The sequence below is a fragment of the Pan paniscus genome, chromosome X (assembly GCF_029289425.2).
Source record: "Pan paniscus chromosome X, NHGRI_mPanPan1-v2.0_pri, whole genome shotgun sequence".
In the NCBI taxonomy this organism is placed as follows: Eukaryota; Metazoa; Chordata; class Mammalia; order Primates; family Hominidae; genus Pan; species Pan paniscus.
In genome coordinates this window covers 102,161,568-102,184,972 of record NC_073272.2, presented here as the reverse complement: position 1 = coordinate 102,184,972, position 23,405 = coordinate 102,161,568, and the positions used below count along the sequence as shown (strand labels likewise).

General features: G+C 40.9%; 1 protein-coding gene across 1 annotated transcript; it reads right to left on the bottom strand.

Annotated features, from left to right (window-relative positions):
- Positions 1-2,806: 2,806 nt before the first annotated feature.
- Positions 2,807-12,673, bottom strand: LOC100985902 (nuclear RNA export factor 2-like). Its single transcript, XM_034950312.3, is given in 19 exon segments — positions 2,807-3,037; positions 3,184-3,244; positions 5,861-6,043; positions 6,536-6,608; positions 7,284-7,326; positions 7,438-7,553; positions 7,658-7,716; positions 7,832-7,939; positions 8,086-8,141; positions 8,220-8,288; positions 8,694-8,730; positions 10,408-10,517; positions 10,704-10,811; positions 10,932-11,020; positions 11,179-11,248; positions 11,356-11,436; positions 11,555-11,659; positions 11,771-11,854; positions 12,438-12,673. Coding segments are annotated over 18 exon segments (1,596 nt in total). The 5' UTR covers positions 12,621-12,673; the 3' UTR covers positions 2,807-3,037; positions 3,184-3,222.
- Positions 12,674-23,405: the final 10,732 nt, after the last annotated feature.

The window sequence follows — 23,405 nt, the reverse complement described above, 5'->3', positions numbered from 1 at the left end:
CGCTGCATCCACTGTCCTGCACCCACTGTCCGACAAGCCCCAGTGAAATGAACCCGGTACCTCAGTTGGAAATGAGGTATCCAAATGAGAAATCACCCGTCATCTCCGTCACTCACGCTGGGAGCTGTAGACTGGAGCTGTTACTATTTGGGCATCTTGGAACAGCCCCCGAAAATACTTTCTAATAGTGGAAAGTAAGAGGTATTACTGAAGAGTTGTAGAAACCATGAACAAAGCACTAGAAGTAAATATCTATTATTACTATGATTTCCAAACAATGAAACTCATACATGTATGTTAATATGTAAATATATATTCTTTTTAATCAGTTGGATCTTATTATATGTATATTCTGAAATTTGCTTTTTCATGTATTTATCTCGTTTTTATATGTACTTTAAAATTGTGTGTATATTTGAATTAGTTTAATATTTCTTTGAAATATATAATAGCTGGCCATAGACATCACTCTTTTAGCTAAGTCAGATTTATTTATATGTCCAGTATATTAATCTTCTCTCACTAAAATATGTTGCAAATACTTTTCCAATTTTTCACTTGCCATTAATTTTTGGTTGTTTTTGGCAGAGGGGATAGAATATATCTTTTGAACTTTAATATTTTCAATTCAACGGAAAGCAGTTAACTATAGAAAAACTGACCCTGGCACCAGTGTCCATTTACTAATTTCTGATTCCCAGGCTATTATCATGAATAAAATTTAGTGACCCTGCTGACACTGCAAGGAAGTTGAGGATTTTGCCTCAATTGTGCATGAAATTATGGAGCCTGCAATCAAGTTTGGAAGGGAAAGAAAGTGCTAGAAGGTCTGAAAGTGGGAGAAAATTAGAGAGATCAAGGAATGGGATGTTAGTGAGAGAGAGAGAGCGAGCATTGATACTTAAATAAAATGTGTAAAACCATAGGAACATAATCTTGTAAATTGGTATCTGTCTTGCTGGAAACCTTCATTTCATTCTATGTTCTTTCTTGTCTCTGCTGCTCCACCCTATAGTTGAACATCAAAGCCACAGTTTTCTTATTGTGTCTAAGAATGGGGAGAGTGTACACAGGAACTAAAGATTGGAGTATGGAAAGGGGTGTTCCAAGAGCACATCTATCCATGACCAGAGGAAAATGGTTGAGTCATTTCCCTTGTGCTGACTTCAAGTCTAGCTATATTTTTACATCGAGTATGAATCTATGTTATAGTTGAGGGTGGCACAGGTGAGTGACTGCATACCAAAATCCTGAGTTGTATTAACTATGTCACTCCTCTGGGCCTAATTTTTATCTTCTTTTAAATGAGAATAGCACTAATGCTCATGCAACATGCTGTTTTGGAGATTAAAATAAAAGACTGGAGGTTTAATGAGTGTGCAGCCATTCCATACTCAAGACTTTGAGGCCCCACTGTCTAGTTTCACATCTCAATTCTGCTACTTAGAAACTGTGACTTTGGGTATACAGACATATGTGATGAAGACAACTTTAGGGTTAGCATTTGCTTGGGAGCATGAGACCACAAGGAATTGTGGGAACTGGCAGGAGGATGAGAGACTGGAAGACCATGGTGTCTGAGCTGGCTAGAAAAGGAGGTCAAGATTGTGGAAGCCTGATGATGTACAGAGGGGAAGTAGAGGGGCCATGTGATGGGTTCCATGATTCCTGCACACAAAGGAACCCAGGCATCTCTGAGCTCTGAGTGCCTAAACAGACACCGTGGTTGATAAGTAACATGTGAGACCATCTGTAGTCCCCACGATGAGGCTGAGAAGGGCACGGTGTGGTCTCTGCTCCCTAGGTGAGAGGACCAAGGCTTAGAGAGGTACAGGAGCTTGTCTTTGACTATTGAGGCACTACAGGGATGAACAAAGTTGGCATTATTCTTTATGTGATTGCAACTATCCCCTTAGTTCCTAGTTTTAAGAGATTAACACTCCAACATATGGCTCCCAAATGTACATGTACATAAAGAATTGAAAAGTGGCAAGTGGTAGGAAAGTGGCAACTGGTAGGAAATAACATATGCCAAACACGAAAGTGGAGGCATAATTTGTAAACTGGTGGTACCTCTCCTATGTAATCATTTATAGGATTGTGACTTGAAAACGTCATACCACTATTATTCTAATTTCAAAAAGTGTGCCTGCTGATTGTCTAACATGCAAGCATTACAGAAGTGTGGAAAATAAATTCTGCAAATGTCCCATTCAACTCTTGCCTGCAATTCGGAACTGCTAAATGCAAGTTGTTGAGAAAGTTCCTACCGAAATGACCATAACCTGAGATTCTGTGCTGCTGTTGTTTGCTTAGAAGTGAAAATAAATGGCTGAACCCATTCAAGAACATGGACATGGAGCACCCAGTGTCAGCTCTCTGAGGAATGAGCTGGGCAGATGGGCTGAGTCTCCCCGCCCCTGCAGATGCTAACCTGAGACTCGCAAAGTGCACCTTTGGGAAAGGGAGGGGTCGGGACGGTGGATGGAAGCCCCTGTTGTGCCAGGTAACATGCCCGCTTCTGTTTGGCTCCAGGTTGAGCATCTGACAGAGTCCCACTGTCTCTTAAGGCCAAGGCCAATCTCTGGAAGGAGCGTGTGCCCTTTCTCATCAGGATTTATTGACAAATTACCTATGAATGCAAGCCCAATCAATGTATCTCCTGCAGCCAGCCAGGGATGAATAGGGATGCAGGGTCTTTCAGTCCTGGCCCTGCTGGCTCATGGTTGGGGCAGGGGAAGAGCAATCCAGGACATATAATGTACAACGTGTAACATCACTCTTTATTATGAAAATAAATGGTGATCATGAGTGGGGCGAATACACAGAACAACTGGTTCTTCAAGTGGTTATGTTACCCGGCCTGCAAGTTAACTTTGGCTTTCCGGTGAGCCAGGCTGCCAACCCCAGTCCTGGGCACGGCCTTAGGCTGGTAAAAAGAGGAAACAAAGAGGATGTGAATGAAGACAAAGAAGACATCGAAGGGCTCCTTTTAGGGGATTTGCTTGAAGGCCTCCACTGAGATCTTGCCTTCGGTCTAGAGGAAGTAAAGAAAAGGAGTTGGGATGTCCAAAGAGCCAGATGCCCTGGGTTCCATACCCAGACCACCTCGCCTACAATTTTCTGGCCTTTCTGAAAGACAGGAAACATCCACATTTTACCCACTTGATTCCCAGATCTCACCTGGAGCATAGTGAAAACCTGGTCAGCTTTGGTGTAGTTCTACTCACTGTCCTGAAGGCACCTGGGGTGGGAGAAGAACAGGTGATCTCCAACACGCTGACTATGCAATGCCACCCCTTAATCTATGCTACTTTTTGCTGGGACCCATGTACCAATATGAGCACTATTGTAACGATGACTAAAGGCCTAGGGAAAACCAAAATGCCTATCGCTGACATTCATGCCCACTAGAATACAAAGTAGGAAAATATGGTTGTTCAAATGAACAAGAGCTTAATATATATTGACGAAAAAAGATGTTCAAGAAATAACAAATAGAAATTCAAAACTAAAAATTATCCACTAATTTTAAAATTGTGGTGTAAGACAGGATTCACCATTTTAAGGTGTACAATTCAGTGATTTTTCTGGTATATTTACAAAATTGTGCAACCATTACAATTTTATCTACCCAAAACATTTCCACCACCTTAAAAAAATACTCCTTACCTGTTAGCAGTCACTCTTCATTCCCCTTTTTGCCCAGACCCTAGTTACCATTAATCTGTTATCTGTCTCTATGGATTTGCCTATTTGGGGCATTTTATATAAACGAACTCATATAATATGTAGTCTTTTGTGATTGGCTGTTTTCACTTAGCATAATATTTTCAAGGGTCATCCATGTTATAACATGTATCACAACTTAATTCTATTTTATTGCCAAGTAATATTTCATTATATAGACATATCACATTTGATTTATCTTCATAAATGGATGAATATTTGGATTGTTTCCACTTTTTGACTATTACAAATAATGCTGCAATAAACACTCATTTTCAAGTTTTTGTGTGAACATAAGTTTTCATCACTCTTTGTGTAATCGCTGTGTCATATAGTAATTCCATATTTACCATTTTGAAGAACTGCCAAACTATTTTCCACAGTAGCTGCATCATTTTCCATTCTTACCAGCAATGTATGAGGGTTCCAATTTATCCATAGCTTTGTCAACATTAAAAAAATTATTTTTAATTGACATATAATAATTGTACATATTTATGGGGTACATAATGATGTTTCGATACATGCAATGTACAGTGAGCAGATGAATGTAACTAGCATATCCATCATCTTAAATATTTATCTTTGTGTTGGGAACATTTAATATCCTCCTTCTAGCTATTTGAAACTACATATTATTGTTAGCTATAGTCATCCCACAATGCTGTAAAACACTAGAACTTATTCCTCCTATGTAGCTGTAATTTTGTATCTTTTAACACAGCTCTCCCTATTGCTTTCCTCCTATCAACACTTGTTATTTCGATCTCAAAAAATGGTAGCCATCCTGCTGTGTGTGAAGTGATACCTCAGTGTGGTTTACATTTTAATTGGGTTATTTTCATTTTTATGGTTGAGTTCCAAGAGTTCTTTATATATTCTGAATACAAGTCCCTTATCAGATGTATAATAATGCACATATTTTCTCTGATTCTTGGGTTGTCTTTTTACTTCATTGATAGTACCTTTTAATGCAAAACAAGTTTTAAATTGTGAAGAAATCCACTTTATCTAATTTTGTCTGTGTATGTGTGTTTTGTTATATATCAGAAACCACTGTCTAATTCAAGGTCACAAAGATTCACTCTTTTGTTTCCTTCTAAGATTTTTATAGTTTTAGCTCTAACTTTTAGGCCTTGGGCTATTTTGATTTATTATTGTATATGGCATATGATGGGGTACAAATTCATTGTTTGTGAGTGGATATCCAGTTCTGCCTGCGCCAGTTGTTGAAAAGGCTATTCTTTCTTTACCCATTGGCTTTTTTTCTTGGCGCTCTGGTAGAAAAGCTATTGACCATAAAGGTAAGGATTTTGGTTTATTTTGGACTCTCACTTTATTACATTGATCTATATGTCTATTCTTAGGTCTGTATCACTCAGTATGGACTGATTACTGTAGCTTTGTAGTAAGACTGCAGTAACTTTGTAGTGGGTCCTCCAACTTTGTTCTTTTTCAAAATTATTTTTTATTCTGCATTCATTGTATTTTCATTTAAATGTTAGGGTTAACCTCTTAATTTCTACAAAGAAGCCAGCTGGGATTTTGATATGGATTGCATTTGCATTGAATCTATATACAAATTTGGGGAGTATTGCCATTTTAACAATATTAAGTCTTCCAATCCAGGGACATGGGATGTCATTCCATTTATTTAGGTCTTCCTTAATTTCTTTCTATAATGTACTGCAGATTTCAAAGTAAATGTTTTGGATTTTTCTTTGTCATTAAATTTGTTCCTGTGTTATTTGTATGCTTTTGTACATGGAATTGTTTTCTTAATTTTATTTTCTTATTGTTCATTACAGGTATATAGTAATACAATTGGTTTTTGTATATTGATTTTGTATCCTGAAACAAGGCAGAACTTGTTTATTAATTTTAACGTGTTTTTAAGTGGTTTCCATAGGATTTTATATATACAAGATCATGTCATGTGATCTGAACGCTATATTGTTTAAAAATTAATTTCTTTATCACAATCAATTAATATATATATACTTTATGAGGCCACTCATTTTTGGAAGCACCACATCTAAATAGTTATTTTTACAAATTAACTGAGAGTTTCCATTTTTCACTCCCCACTCTTCCCAGCTCACATCTATCCTGAAAGACTCCCAGCACTCACTTCTGAGACTGCTCAAGTTTCATCCCAGACTGGGTGGAGACAGTCTCCACCATTTCCTGCTGCTTCTGGGAGAGGGTAGGCAAGGAGCTGGAGGAGGGTGCAGGCACTGGGATGGAGAAGGCACTCTGGGTCTCCTTCGTGCTGGCATTCCTCACAATCAGCTTGTCATTCACAATATACAGACTGAAGGAAAGACAAGCTCTCAGACAACTGGAAAAATGGACAACCTCACACTTTCAACAATGATCCTGCTTCCACTGCCACTGAGGAACCAGATTCCTTCCAAGCCCCTACTCTGCCCACCTTTCGGATTCCTTGGCTGGTAGGCTTTACCCCTGCTGCAGAGTCCACCTTTGGAGAGATTGCCTACCAGTTTCCTTAGATTTGTAGATTTAACCCCAATGCATTTACACTTTACAAAAGAAGTAGACATCCCATTTTCAGAAAAGGACTGTTTCACAGAGAAATCTTACAACTGGACAAAAAGATACACAGCTAATTAGTAAGTATTGTGGCCAAAAAGAGAATCTGGTATTCTCATAATCTAGACCTCTCCTTGGATCTACCAGTTGGCTTTCTATGGTACTGAGAACATCCTGAGGACTGCACCACCACATTACCACACCATTGGCTCCAGGACAGGATGGGTGCTCCCACCCACAGCACAGCACTTACTTGGAATTGCTGACAGAAGTCAAGATGAAGGTTCGGGTGAAGGCAAGAACAGAACCTGGAGACTCTCTTTCCACTTTAGAAACAACAAACAATGATACCTCCTTACAGTTGCACATGCTTTACACATTCATACAGGGTTCTCCAGTCAGGGAGATAATCTTTTGGCACCCTGAAGGGAGCCAGGCTGGGACAACTTTTCAGTGAGAGTCAGGAGGGAGTTTCAGGGACTGAGAGGGCAAAAATAGGAACAAGCGGCACCCAGGGATAGAACCCCCTAACATGTGTCAGGTCTCTTGACAAACATGAGTTCGCTTGATTCATTTTACACAGTCGCCCAAGAGATGAGCTTACCAACCCCATTTTGCAAATGAGGAAACTGAGGGGTTAGGTAACAGGACAATGTCCCAAGTTCGCAAAGTAACAACCTGGGATGAGAGCCATCAAACTCTACAGGCTGTGTCCCTAAGCCTGAGTGGTGCAGGTGCAGACAGGCATGGATGTAGGTCAGGAAGTAATGATGTTTGGGAACAAAATTGGGGGAGAGGAAGAACACAAAGGGACGGGAACAAAAAGGAAAGAACACAAAGATAACAGAAAGTTGCCAGGAGAGGAAGAACACAAACGGAGAGGAAGAATGCAAGGGAAGGGGAGAAGAGCAACTTGGGAAGCTGAGAGAGTTCTTGGAGTAAGCCCAGCCTGGGGAAGGGAGTAATGAGTGATCTGGAGAGAAGAATCTATAGACACTCACCTTCCTTAAATACTCCATTGACAGAAAAGACAAGCATCCTTTCCTGAAAGGGAAGAAGAAAAAACTAGAGCCTTCATGATCCTCCTACCCACCTACCTACTTCCTACCTACTTCAGCTCTCTGGGCCTGACTGAGGGAGGAAGCAGGTGCTCACCATTTGGATGCACAAGTCTACCACATAGGAGTTAAGGTCATGCTGAGTTCTGGGCAATACACTGAGGGAGTCCACAACCTCACGTTTTGTGTGCTTCAGCAGCTGAATCCTCAGGCCTGTGTGAGCAAGAGAAGCATTGAGGGCTGCCACACCCTGTACCCTGTACCCTATTATTGACTCTCCACCCCATTTCCCATGCTGATCTTCACCCATCACACACGAGGGTCCTTGATATTCTTTATATTCCTGCTATCCTTGAAGTATTTTTCCAAGCTGCTCCTAGGAGAAGAAGAGGAACAGGAGTGGGTGGTCCAGCTAGTGCAGACATTTCCAGGAACTGGCCTTTGCTGGGGACCACATGGCCCCAGACCAGAGTCAGAGCTGTGATATTCACGGTTCTGGGTCCTCAGGGTTGAGGGTAATGGTCAGGGAGAAGCAGGCCTTGTCATGGTAAACACTGAGGAGACCCGTTCGATCTTCAGAGTCATAGATCAAGTAATACCTGTGAAAGAGCAGTGGGGAAAGGCTATCTCTGTGGCCTGGGCCCCAAAGGAGACTTGAAGACTTCCTAAATCCATGAATAGACATTTGCTTGGGTGGCCTGTCTTGTCTCAACCTTCCACGACCTCAGGATTCTGGGGTACTTACTGAAGCAGGAACTGAAGCACCAGACTCTTTATGGTCTCAGATCCTTTATAGCTTTCCTGGAATCAAAAGACATCTTGAAACTATGTGGTTTAAAAAACGTCCCTTACAGTATCTCAAATCTGGTCCCTCCTTACCTTACAAGGTTTTATTATCTCAGGGGCTTCAATGCCAATTATAATTGGAGATGCTAACTCCTGGCCATCCTGAGAAAGGAAAGAGGCAGTCAGCAGTGCATACCAGGGAGGTAGAGCTGGATGAGTAAGGAGATGAACAGGCCTGGAGGGAAAAAGGGTCAGAGGTGAGGCATGAAATGGCCCCCTCAAAATTCTATCAGCAAGACAGCAGATGGAGTCTTCAACAGTGGGTCTTGGAAGCATCTATTATTAGATGCAACTTTTGTGTCAATTAGTGAGTGTGGGTGCGTGTGTGTGTTTATGGACATTTTATTCCAGGGAGAATATTCTTGTCTTTTTCAGGAATCTATGCCTCTAAAATGGATGAGGGTTGGATACAAACATGTAATCCAGGCAAGAGCCAAAGGACTTGAGGGCAGGCATGGAGGTCATGTACTTGAGTAAGAGGAGACAATGATGACAGTAAATACTTACCAGGCGTAACAACTTGGGGAAATATTCCCGGATGATACTGTCCATAACAAAAAATAGAATGAAGTGATTGACAATTCAGGGTTGCACAGCCTCTCTCCCTCTCCCTCCCCCTGCCCCTCCCTCTCCCCCTCTCACTCTCCTCCCTCTCCTTCCTCCTGGTTAGCTTCCACCTAGATTGCCCCGACTCTCTTCTCCAGTGCCACAAGAAGCAGCATTGGGAGCTCCAGGGTTTCTTCCCCCTCCCTCCCTCCCCTTTGTCCAAATCCCCATGGAAGGCTACGCAGGGAGCAGGAAATGGAGTGGGAGCCCAGGGCTCTGCTACCCCACTGGCTGTCCATCAATCTGCCTGGCCTGCCCCTGGCCAAGACCAGGTCAGGTCTTAGGGATGCTGAGGATGCTGGGATAGGTAGGTGAGTGAGGCTGGGCTCAGGAGGCAGGAAGGGGAAGGCAGGGTGATGACAACAGAAATGGGGTGAAGGTAGGGGAGGGAGAGACGGGTGAGACATAGGAGAGGAGACGCAAGGGAGAAACAGGATGCAAAGCAAAGGGAAGGGAAAGATGCTCTACTGTGGAGGTGGAGTTCAGGGAGGTATAGAGGAGAAAAGGGCTCCCCTGCTGCAGCCCTTTCCCTCATCGCTCCCGGTTGTCCCTGGGGACTGAGGCAGGAAAGGAAAACATGCACCTGTTGGGCTGGGGCCCACTGGATGCAGCTGGAGCCTTCCTCACCTGTGTGAGCTCAGTCTGAGCTGGGCATGGGAAACAGAGCAGCCACGGGGACAGGAGACCTTCTCCTGGGAGGAGTGAAGAGTCAGGCCCCAGCTCAGCATGGGGTTCAGAGTCTGGGGACCCCCTCTCCAGACCACTGCATTCTCTTCTGATGGTCCCTGACTCCTGTGCCCCTCTGTGCTGACGCCTTGACGGAGGAATGCTACCCATCTCGGGCTACCCAGGGCTCCTCTGAGGGCCCAGGCAGGACGATGTGAGGTGGGGAAGGAGGGAAGGTGGGGTAGTGCCCTGAGAGGCCTGTCCTTCTGTCTTCTCAACCTCCTCTGCCCTCTGCCTTCCACTCCCGCCTCAGGAACGTGGCCCGCTTCTGGCCCCTTGACGCAGGAAACCCAGGTTTCTCCCCAAGGAGGGCCCAGCTCCTGGCATTGGGCCAGAGGAAGAGATGGCATGACAGCAGCCACCCGGGGCCCCAGCCCTCAGTATGGGGCAGAGAAGCCCCTATGCCAGCCCAGGACAGGTGGGGGGACCTTTTTGGAGCAAGAGAAGGAGAACCCCTCTCGGGACAGGGGAGGGAAGCCCCATCTCAGCATGGAGGCAGGAAGGCCTGTCTCAGCATGAGGTCCCGGACTAAAGGACTCTTCTCGGTCCAGGGCACCAGCATCTGAATACTGCTGGTCCTGGGGAGGTGGGGAGCCCCACTTCCTGGAGCACACTCACATAGGGCACACTGGAGGAGGCTTGGTGGAGACAGGCGGGAAACACACCCCAGAGCAGGTGAAAAGGGGACCATGTCAGAGGAAGGAAAGGAGACCTCTAAGCACAGATGAGTGAGTGACAGAGAGAGAGAGAGAGAGAGAGTAGGAGGGGAGGTCTGTGGTCCTCCCAGAGGACAAAGGCTGCTTCTTCCTGCAGAAGGGCACCTTCAGACACAGCTCAGTCACCCAGGGAGCAAAGGTGCCCAGGAAGGGTGCCAGGGGTTGCCACTGACCTTACATAGGCGGACTGGTCAGAGAAGGTGCTGCACAACGGGTTCCCTTCCAGCCATAGCTCTTCGAGCTTCAACCCTTTCACCTTGCCCAACTCCCAAGCCGACTTCAGCTAAGAAAGATGGGGAGGAAACTGGAGAAGGAGGGCCAGGGAAAGAGAAACACCCGGGACCCTGGGTCCCGAATTCCCCCAGTCCTCACAGTCACCCACAGGTACCTCTGCCTGCTTGTTGCCATTATTCTGATATGTACTGCCATCCACCCTCCATCCAAAGTTGATCTGGTTCCCCCTTCTCACCTTATTTTTGGAGAGATTCAGGGTCTTGACTTTGGGAGCCTTCTCTATAATGTCAGGCAGGCCATCCAGGTGGTACAGTTTGTTGTCGCACAAGTTCAAAGATAATAGCTATCAGGTAAGAACAGTTAGAGTGACGGATACTATCTCGAGCCTTGGAAACAAATCTGCCTTTCACTCCATCTCTTCCACCCCTCTAATTAAATACTAGCACTGGGCCTAAGGCCTCACCTCAGGGAAATTCCTTTCAATGATCTTCAGAGTGGCAGCCATGTAGTTTCTTTGATTCAGGATTATATCAATATGATGTTTCACCAAGTCTCCAGGAAGCCGAGAGAAGGGCATCAGAAGGCTGTGAGGGGCCTGACTGGACCAGCACCAGCACCAACCCCTCCCAAAGTTGCCGTCCATATAAGTCTCCCTTCCAGGCAGACTGCTCTGCCCCTACTTGTCCTAGAATTGCTGCTGTCAGCCATACCTGGGTCAAAGCGGAGCCTCTGGAGATCAAGAGCTTGCTGGCAGACATCATATCGTTTGTTCAGGGTCAGCTGCAGAGACAGATGAAGAGAGCAGCTCTGAGGCTCTGGTGGTGGTGGTAGTGGTGACAGGGAAATATAGGGGTGGGGGAAGAAGTGGTGCCTTGAGTCTGTATTACCTTTAGCTATGCCATCTCTTTTGGTTTCAACATTTTCTGGATAGACTGGGGTTTAGTAGAAAGATTGACAAAAACAAATACCTGCAAGAAGGTGAGACAAGTTGAGCATGAGGACCTCAATCTCAAAAAAGACAATGACTAGCCCCTGGCCTGTCCTCTTTCCCAGAGACTACATATAGGGAATGTTGTTGACATATACCTTTTGGTTTTCCTCATCATGAATCTTGCAGTTGACTTTCTTTAATGCACAGGCAGCACTAGCATCCTGAATAAAGAAATGGGCCCGATTTTTGTTGTAGTGGAACTACAGGGAGTAAAGGCAAGAGCAATAGTGTCAGAGGTCAGTGGCCCCTGCTGAGTCAGGCGTCTCCCCCTCCCTTGTGCCTACTCATCTGGCTTCACCATCTTCTCTTACAGCGACTGGAGTGAAGGGGACACTGCAATGGCTCTGGATTGAATTCACTATCCAACTCTTATCATACTTTATCCCATAAGGAATCTAATGGTGAAAAGAAGGGATAGGATAGAAGAGAGACAACATGGAATTAAGTCTGGAAAATAACCCAACTAAGTGTTTTATTCTAACCTTCTAATGGAGCTTTAAAAGACTTCTAAGATAGGGACCATTAACATGATTTCAACTTTTTTTTTTTTTTTTGCCAGACATGGGTTTCCTAGTTGTCCTTTCTCTCTATTCCAAATATACCTCTCAGATAATAAAATTCAGATGTTCTAAATGATCTTTTTTTTAAGGTGCTAGGAGATTCTACCTATTGAAGACCCAGCCTGCACCTCTGACAAGAACTCCAGAAACTCAACACTGCTACACTCAGCTTGAGCCATGAGGCATCTTGTGGAGAGCTGCCACATCTTCTTGGCAGTAGTTTCCACCTTTGTGTTTAGACAGCCTCTTGGGTCCTCTTGCAGTCAGCCTGTTCCCTTTACATTGTTTTTCTGAACCTGTGCTTAGATGTTAACTTCCCTGTCCTCAGAAAAATATCTAGTATTTCTACGTGTGATTAATACAACTCTCCCTGACCCACCTTTCCTGCACATTTTTTGCATTTTCTCAGGATACTCACTGTGACCTTGAACCAGGTCCCTGGGTCTCCATTCTGTGTGTTCTTCTCCACTTCTCTCTCTGGAGGAATTCTATCTTGGTATTCACTATGGCATTTCACACTCCTACTATCGGGTTGTAAGGTAGAGGGGTTGCTGTAGGGAAATGGATAAAAAGATATGTCTATAAATGTATAGAAATGCATAGAAATGTGACACAGTTTTTCATACACCCTCAACTCACTGAAAACCAGGTCTGCAATTAGGATTTTTCAGCCATTACTTCACTTCTAGCATTCTTCAGTTTTTCAGGGAGAGGAAAAAAAGACTACAGAGAGTGAAAGAATTACAAAGTCCCAGGGGCTGCTATGTGCAAACCAGCCTTCCTGGTCACTTACTTTCTTATTTGGGGATCCTCGTGGACATCCCCCACCTCCACATTTTCATCTACGTTCTGAAGATGGGGAGGTGGGAGCTCATACCCATCATGTTCATCATGAAGGTTCTCCTTTCCAAAATTCCCCTGGGAAGAATCTCCACCTTTATTTTCTCCTTGAGGAGAGCTGCTACCATCACTGTGTTCTGAAATTTGGAACAAAAATACAAGTTTGAAGACACATCAGTGGTCATATACCATGTACCATTTCTTGGCCTAACACCATAGTAAGGCAAGCAAAGTGCCAACCCGCCCTAATAGAGCAGTCACACAAGCCCCAGAAAGCAAACTCCTCTACCCGTCCAGATAGGAGAGCCTTTTCTCACAGATGACATAGTTAGGGAAGAGATCTTAAAGGAGGAGGTAACTGTGTGGAACCATTTGGAAAATGGAGCAGGATTTATAGAGAACAGAAGTGTGAATGTTCATGGATTAGACTGCACATCAACCATACCCCAGGAAGGATCCAAATGTTGCCTTCTCTTATGCCACTATAGTCTAACAACCTCACCAAAACCTGATAGGCAACCTCTCTCACACCTCCCAAATGCAATCAGCCACCAAATTGATTTTATTAACAATCAGCAAGCTGTACTGTCTTTTCTAGTGCAAGCTTTCATGACAGGATGGATTGATGCATCATCCTGCTGAACTGTCTCTCTGCCTCCAGCCTTGCCCTCAACAATACTTTTTTGGAAATACAGAGTGAGCTTTCTTTTTGCTAAGCCTGAAATGCCTTTCAGTTGAGAAGGCAATGCTTCTAACCACTACTCTTCTATAACAAGGAGCTGAACAATGATCAGAAATGACAGGTGTCAACTACAATTTCCAAGTGTTTAGAGATTTTTCTGTGGTCAGAGAGAATACTCTGTATGACTTTCATTCTTTTAAATTTATTGAGGTTTTTTGATGGCCCAGGACATGGTCTATGTCTGTGAACATGGTCTATCATGAACGTTATAAGATATGTGGGAAAATAGTGTACTCTGCTGTTGTTGGGTAAAATGTTCTATATATGTCATGTAGATCTGTATTGATTATACTACTGTATTATACTATCATACTATTATACTGACTATACTATTCAGATCTTCTATAGCCTTGTAGATTTTCTATATAGTAATTCTATCAATTGCTAAGAGTGGGATGTTGAAGGCCCCAATGACAACTTTGGACTTGGCTATTTCAGCTCCGTCAGTTTTTCTTTCACGTATTTTGAGCCTCTGCTGTTTGGGTGTGTATACAGGTAGGATCATTCTGTCTTCCTGGTGGATTGATCCTTTTATCATTATGTAATATTCTTTTTGTTTCTATTGGTTTTCTTTGCTAGCAAGTCTACTTTATCAAATAATTGTGGACTCAGGAATGCTTATAAAGTGTTTCAGTTATATTTCACACTGTATTTACTCCTAGAAATTTCCTTGTTCACCCTCTGTATTCCCCACCAACATGTTCAATTCACCATGAGACAAGATTTGGAAGTTTAATTTACATCTAAAAGATAGTATCAATTATCTTTCCCATAAGCATATTCACAAAGGATATTTTATTTTTATCACATTCAACTGAAACGATGGTAATACTAGTGGTTTTGGAGGTGGGGATTAAGGAAATTAGACTATCCGAAGCCAGCTTCCTTTTAGCATCTAAATTTAAGGTTCTCTAGGTTTGTATTTTATTTTATATTATTTTATTTATATATTATAAATATATATAAAATATATATTATATAAATATATATTTATATAATACATAAATATATATTTATATATAATATATAAATATATATTTATATAATATATAAAATATATATTTATATATTATATATAAATATATATTTATATATTATATAAAAATATATTTATATATTATATAAAAATATATATTTATATAATATATAAAAATATATATTTATATAATATATAAAAATATATATTTATGTAATATATAAAAATATATTTTATAAATATATATTATATTAAAATATATATTTATAAAATATATATTATATAAAAATATATTTTTATAAAAATATATATTATATAAATATATATTTATATAATATATATTTATATAAATACATATTTTATAAAAATATATATTTATATAAATATATATTATATAAAATATATATTTATATAAAAATATATATTTTTTGAGACAGGGTCTCACACTGTCACCTAGGCTGCAGTGCAGAGGCATGATCTTGGCTCACTACAACCTCCACCCCCTGGGCTCCACTGAATCCTCCCACCTCAGCCTCCCAAGTAGCTGAGACCACACCCCATGCCAGGCTATTTTTTTAAAATTTTTGGTAGACATAGGGTCTCACTATGTTGCCCAGGCTGGTTTCGAACTCCTGAGCTCAAGAAATTTGCCTGCCTCGGTCTCCCAAATTGCTGGGATTACAGACATGAGCCACAGTGCCTGTCCATAGGTTTGCATTTTATACATATTCTATATTAATTACTCCATGTTACCTCAGGACATACTTGTGAGTAAACGTTCTATTCACTCCTGATCACTTTACAATATACTTATTATGACCAGGCCTCAGATGAACTCCTCTGGAAAGTCATTGCTTTCACCATGTGACCCATGGTCAAGATAGTCTTGTTACTCATAACCTTTGGGACTTTCCCTGTATGGCACTGGAAGTGAAATTAAATATGGGTTAGAGCATTTGATCCAGAAATGTTCAGTCCCCAAAATTTGATGATAGCTTGGAGTGCTCTCTTTTTCTCATACTTCACATCCAACTGATCAGGAAAGTCTCTTGACTCTACCTTTAAAATATATCCAGAGTCTGGCCCCTTTTCATTCCCTCCATTGCTACTACCCTGGCAAGGTCACCAACATCTATCTCCTGGATTACATTGCCTTCCAACTTGTCCCTCTGCTTTTACACTTGCTCCCTCACCATGCATTTTCGTCATAGCAGGGAGAGTGATTTTCTTGAAGCATAAGTCAAATCTTCTCATTCCTCTGCTCAAAAATCTTATAACAAGGGTTTGAATCCCATCAATATGTTAAAAAGCTGTGAGTTCATAATGATACTCAAAAACAACAACCAAGAAGAACCTTATTGATGACATTTGTAGAATGCCAGGAAACCACTTATATTTATAAAAATTTGTAAATAAAAGGGAAGAATCAAATATTTATTCTGCCTTCCCTGTGCAAGCTGTACATAAAGATAGCCAAATTGTTGATGAAATTTTATTTTTATAGGAATATTCTAGCTAATATATGAAGAAGGCAAGATAGAATTTGACTATCATCATTCAAAAACTTCTAATTAAATAAAGAATTTATACAATGATCATTAATGCCTTGCAAAAATCACAAAAAGGGAAACAACCAGATATAAGGTACTCTGTTATGGGTACCACCTATGAAATATTCTTGCCAAACATTAAACCTGAATCTGATCGGGCCTCAGCAGCAATTCAGGGCTTCATCATTGTGGATAGGCAATGAACCAAATGCATGACAAAAGATCCAGTTTCTTTAACAAATAATTTGAGAGAGAGGGAGAAAGACAGAGAGACTGAGAGAAACAGAGAGGTGATAAGTGAATATGTTTGCTGCTGTATGCTTGTGTGCTATTGAATATGTTATATATACACAGATATATTTTCAAACCGCAATCATATTGTAAAAATATCTGTAACCTACTATTTCAGTTAACATTTTATATCATTGCATGTTCAGAAATAATATTTAATTGATTTTTATTATCTATCAAATTAATATGCTTTCCTTTAAAGACACTGTGGAAATTAAAGCTAAGGTCACCTGTTTACCAGAGCAAGAACTGATGGTTGAATCTCATTGAGCTGGAAGCTCAGGAAAGAATAAATATGATTAGTCCAAAATTTACCTTTTTCATATTTTCTAAAATGCCTAAATAACAATTTCTGACTTTAATATAATTTATACAATAGATTATTATTATAGTTAAAATTTGTCACAGGTCGGGCGCGGTAGCTCACGCCTGTAATCCCAGCACTTTAGGAGGCCGAGGCGGGTGGATCACCTGAGGTCGGGAGTTCAAGAGCAGTCTGGCCAACATGGAGAAACCCCGTCTCTACTAAAAATACAAAATTAGACTGGCGTGGTGGCCCATGGGTGTAATCCCAGCTACACGGGAGGCTAAGGCAGGAGAATCGCTTGAACCCAGGAGGCGGAGGTTGTGGTGAGCCAAGATCACAGCTTGGGCAACAAGAGCGAAACTCCATCTCAAAAAAAAAAAAAAAAAATCTGCCACAAACTTTAATCTACTAATAAAATTTCAAATTTTAATAAATCTTTCCAAATTTTTGCTACTATAAACAATGCTGCGAAGAATAGGATTATATATACATTCTATTATTTGTTTACAGTTTTTCCTGCAATAATTCTACAAGTGGATTACTTTGGTCAAAACATGAATGCTTTCAAATTTAAGAGATTTTTAGAAGTGGCATTTAAAATATACATTTATACTTATTTGCATGTTAATCAAGAGTGAGTGAATGAGCTTACCAGTTCACCAACCATTTTGAAAATTTGTATATGTTGATAAAACAATTGCCCTTTTTAAAGTTTATATTTTGAAAAACATTCCCTCAATGTATATATTCATAATTAATCAGGACGATGGTGGGAAGAGAAGGATCCAGAATTTATTATCAGGGGAGTGGCTGAGATATCAGAGAGTAGTTGAAGGCTGAAAGAGACCTGACAGTCTCATAAACAAGAGGCAAACACTCAAGGATGGAAGCACAAGATGAGGATGAGCAATGGCAATACAATAAAATGAGAAAAACTTCTGATATACCGAATCCATGCTAGCCATATATGTCCATCTGGAAAACTTCATGGAAAGCATATTACATGTGTTTTCCCATTCCTGTGACATTATCTTCCAAACATTAGAGAGAAGACACAGTAAAGAAGATAATAATGAGGATAATAAGGACTATACCAAACTCAGCATTTGAAAAAATAAATTTAGAGTTTTTCTTCCAGCAAAGAGAGACTAGTTACATTGCACCAAACTTCCAACTGAGAACAACTAGAAAAGTGTGGAAAATAATTTAAAATAAAAGGTTGTTTAAAGGCATCAAAAAGCTAATGATACAATAAGATGTTATGGGGGAAATACCAGGGGAAAAAAGGAAACTCAGAATGTAATCCCAATCCTTGGGGCTGATTTTTTTCTAGCAGCAGTTGGTGATGCCTAAGGATATAGGTACGATGCTAAAATACTGTGAATTTGTGCCAAATTCCCAGAGTTATAGAGATAAGAGCATAAAATTTGAAGTTGGGTATGTTAAGGAGAGGGGATCTTGGCAAACCACTCAGGCTTAGATAGGAACCTCTAAGAGCTACGTCAGGTAAATATGGGTAAACTGGAAATAGACCAGCCCTCCAAGGGACTGAAGTCCAAATTAATCATCTCAATCATCAATGGGATTAAAGAGATTTGGGGTTTTCCTTGCAACCTAGCAAGTTGACAGAAAAAAATCTTCCCTGGAGCAAGACAACTTCATTCTAAGACTGAAATAAATAAATCTACAATTTATTATATATAGTTCTCTGAAAAAAAAATCTAGAAGGAGATAAAATGACATGATTAAAAACCAAGCAAACAAACAAAAAAAGGGCAATAAAAAACATAAAATCCAGATAATCAGATAATGGCATTATTGTCAAGAATATAAAAGATTAAGCATTTCAGCCAAGAATTGGAAAATATATTAAAATGAATAGAATTTCTAGAATTCATAAATGCAATAACTGTAATTAAGAACAACTTTGTGATTAGCAGCATAAAATAACAGATATACTTTTGTGGTCTTTACCCTTCACATTACAATGTACATTCTTGCCTTATCACAGTCTAATGCATATTAGTTCTTTTACATCTCCTTGAACAACAAGGAGGTTTGGAAAGAAGGATCTGAAGAAAATATCCAGAATGAAGTATGAAGACACAAAATGATGAAGAATACAAAAAGACATGGGGCAAAATTAAAGGAGATACAGTAAATACACCAAACATGTTTAATTGGAGTTCTAGAAGAAAGAAAAGAAAGTAGTGCAAAAGCAGTATTTCACGGTAGAATTTTTGAGCAGTTTCAAAAAGTAACAAAAGATACCAAGTCACAGATGCAAGAAGCAATGTATATTTCAAGTCCAGTGGGGCATGAGGAAAACCAAACCCAGGTCCATCATAGTAAAGCTGTTGAAATCCAAAGAAAAAAGCAAGTATTCAAAGTAAAATAAAAACAATGGGTTATCTTCAAATGAGCAAAAATAAGACTGGATCGATATATAATTTTTAAACAGAAATAACGTAGCTTGAAGAAAGTAATGTTATATACCCAGAGTGCTAAAGTATAATAGCTGTAGGCCTAGAATTGTGTGTTTATTTAAATTCCATTTTTTGAAAGATACAAAAATGGAAGTTAAATAAACATCTGTGATATTGCAAAACATATATTAGATCTTCAACCCTGTTTCCTGGCATACAGCTCCTAAAATTTTTATAAACTCCAAAGTGAAGTCTTTTTGTATGCTAGGCTGGCAGCCCCTAGGTAGCTTCGGGATGGGAGACGGTCACTGGAAAGAGCAAGGCAGTATTAAAGCGCTGGCACTTTCAAGGGGCTGAAGGGTAAGTCAGTCACCAATGTCCAGTGGATTAATCAGTCATGCATACATAAAAAGCCTACATAAAAAGTCAAAGGACAGAGTTCAGAGAGCTTCTGGATGGATGAACACATGAAAGTTCCTGGAGGGTGGCACATCTGGAGAGGGCATAGAAGCCCCACATCCCTTCCCTGTACCTTGCCCCATACATCTATTTGTCTGTATTATTTGCAATATTCTTTATAATAAGCTGGTAAATGTAAGTGCTTCCCTGAGTTCTGTGAGCCATTCTAGCAAATTAATCACATTCAAAAAGAGGGTCGTAGGAACTCCAAGTTGAAGGCCATCAGTCAGAAGTTCTGGAGCCCCAGACTTCCGACAGATGGTGTCTGAAGGAGGGGGCCAGTCTTGGGAACTGAGCCCCCAACCTGTGGGATCTGATGCTATCTCCAGGTAACCTAATTTAATTTTGACACTATCAAAATTAAATTAGAGGGCACACAGCAGGTGTTTACTATAAAACTGATTGCTTGCTTGTTGGTGGGGAAAACTCCCCCACACATTTGGTCACAGAAGTCTTCTGTGCTGATGGTTGTTGTGGAGTGAGAAAATAGAAAAAAGCACTTTAAGTGATTTTTTTTTTCACACTTGTGACTTTTTTTTTTTGAGACAAGTCTCACTCTGTCGCTGCCCAGGCTGGAGTGCAGTGACACGGTGTTGGCTCACTGCAACCTCTGCCTCCTGGGCTCAAGCAATATCCCACCTTAGCCTCTAGAGTAGCTGGGACTACAGGCATGCACCACCACACCTGGCTAATTTTTGTTTGTCGAGACGGGGTTTTGCCATGTTTTCCAGGCTACTTGTGACTTTTTTGTTGTTGTTGTTGAGGTGGAGTCTCGCTCTTGTTGCCCAGGCTGGAATGAAATGGCACGATCTTGGCTCACTGCAACCTCTGCCTTCTGGGTTTAAGTGATTCTCCTGCCTCAGCCTCCTGAGTAGCTGGGATTACAGGCGCGTGCCACCACGCCCAGCTAATTTTTGTATTTTTAGTAGAGACAAAGTTTCACCATGTTGGCGAGGCTGATCTCGAACTCCTGACCTCAAGTGATCCGCCTGTCTTGGCCTCCCAAAGTTCTGGGATTACAAGCATGAGCCACTGTGCCCGGCCCTACTTGTGACATTTTAATGCAAACAAAAGCTAAGCAAATTTGTCACCAGTCAACTCAAAACTAAAGATTCATCCTCAGGCCAAAGAAATATGATCCCAGATTGAGGCAAGTAAATACAAGAAGGAATGAAGAATAATTACATTGGCAAATACGTAGGAAAATCTAAATGAATATTGACTATATAATACAGTGATAATGTCTTTAAAGAATTTAAATATGTGTTCTCATTGTTCAGCTCTCACTTATAAGTGACAACATGCGGTGTTTGGTTTTCTGTTCCTGCATTAGTTTGTTGAGGGAGGGGAACAACACACACTGGGGCCTGTTGGAGGGGTGGGGTGGGGGAGGCAGAGCATTGGGAAAAATAGCAAATGCATGCTGGGCTTAATACCTAGGTGATGGGTTGATCTGTGCAGCAAACCACCATGGCACATGTTTAACTATGTAACAAACCTGCACACCCTGCACATGTAGCCCAGAACTTGATTAAAAATTAAAAATAATTTTAAAAAGGAATTTAAATATATAAATATATATAGTTAAAAATGCACACCAATATATTGGGAGGGGCATTAAAAGAGTTAAAATATTGGAAGGTACCTGTGTTGTCCAAGGATATGTAAAAGAACTAATGTACATTAGAGGCAAGAATGGATGTTGTAATCCAAAAGGTAGACTACAAAAATGACAGAAGAATGTCACATTATCAATCCAAATGAGGCAAAAATTAATAATTTAAAAATAATAATTTTAAATTTTACGAAGGAAAAGAGAAAATTAGGATAGGAAAATAGATGTAAAGCAAACAGAAAATGTTATATTTAAGCCAAATTTATGTGGAATTATGTTATATGTAATGTACTGAAGGTTTCAAATAAAAAAGCAGAGATCATAAGACTCAATTAAAAATTAATTCAATCAAATACTCCTTAATAGGAACATATGTAAAACAAAACACAAGACATTTGAAAAAAAATGGCAAAAAATATACCATTAAAACACTGACGAAATGAAAGCTGGTATAGCTATTCATAAGAGAAAAAATATACTTTCAGTAAAATATTACTAGAAGAAGGGATATTTTGTAATGACAAATGGTTTAATTCAACATAAATATGTTAATAAAACAAATTTGTATGTACTTTTTAGCACAAAGCCAAAATATACATGACAATAAATTGATGGAACTAAATGGAGAAAAAAATGCACAGTAAAAACTGACAGAAGTAAATGAAGAAATGGACAAATCCACATTCTCAGTAGGAAACTTAAACATACTTCACTGAATGACAAATAAAACAGCCACAAAATCCATTAGGTGAAGAAGATTTAAAAAACATGACTAACAAAATTTACTTAACAGAGGCCGGGCGCGGTGGCTCACGCCTGTAATCCCAGCACTTTGGGAGGCCGAGGCGGGCGGATCACGAGGTCAGGAGATCGAGACCATCCTGACTAACACGGTGAAACCCCGTCTCTACTAAAAATACAAAAAAAAAAAAAATTAGCCTGGCATGGTGGCGGGCGCCTGTAGTCCCAGCTACTAGGGAGGCTGAGGCAGGAGAATGGCGTGAACCCGGGAGGCGGAGCTTGCAGTGAGCCGAGATTGCGCCACTGCAATCCAGCCTGGGCGACAGAGCAAGACTCCGTCTCAAAAAACAAACAAAGAAACAAACAAAATTTACTTAACAGAAAGAACACTGCATATGACAGCACATGCAACATTTCAGAACAGATTATATGCTGACCTATAAAACAAGCCTCAAAAACGCTATAGTGGTAATACAATCTACTTTGAATCGCTGCTGAAAATTTGAGGGTATTGGTGGGTTCTCTGCCCCTCCTCCACCCCTAGTATAAATCTCAAGAATGTTAATTTCCAATATCCCTCACCTCAGGTGACACTCCTCACTCCCCAAATCCTGGACCAGAGAGGATCACAGGACTCAGACCTTTCCCCTAAACCAGGGGAACATCTCGGCTCAGCCATTTCCATAACCACAGGAGGGGAAGTTTTCCATGTGGAGCCAGTATGGATATGTCAGGACCCACTAGGTCCAAGACCTCAAGAGAGTGGGAAACAGTCAGCCTGGGCTTTTGCTACTTCCCATTTAAAGGAGAGTCCGCTAGGTGTCATGTGGGTTGGAATGGAGGTGGGGAGGGGGCTCAGTCCCTCCTGCCCTGTAGGGACCTAAAGCCAAGGCTTCATGCTGACCAACTCACCCATGGTGTGTCCTTAAGGCAGTGACCTTTCACCAGTGTCCACACAGGGCTCTCTTAAGGGGAATCTGTGTGGTCTAGAGCTCGGGGTTTGCAGAAGTTTGGGGAGGGCAGCTGAGGAAGGTGAGAGCAAGTCCCAAGCAACTTTGTTAGTGGACAAGATGGGGTCCTTACAGGAAGTCCCTTCTTCAAAGGCATAGAGAGGAGACCTCTGGGGGCTAGAGGAGACTGAATTTACTTTTCTTACTGCCCCCTAAGTTCGCTACCAGCCTAACCCCCAGGGAGCCGTTTCCAAGGGAAATACTCTTGCAGAATTGGTTAGCTACAATCAGGGCCTCAGACCCAGGTACTTGTTACAAACGGAGAGCTCAGCTATTCAGTCTTTGTCCAATGCATTACATTGTATTCCTTTATGGAAGAGGAGAAAACTTATTTGCAGAATCACCAGCTACTTGCTGTCCCTGAAGTTTGCCTAATTATAAAATATTCAACACTATAGAATGTATATTTTGAAAATAAAGTCATTCTGC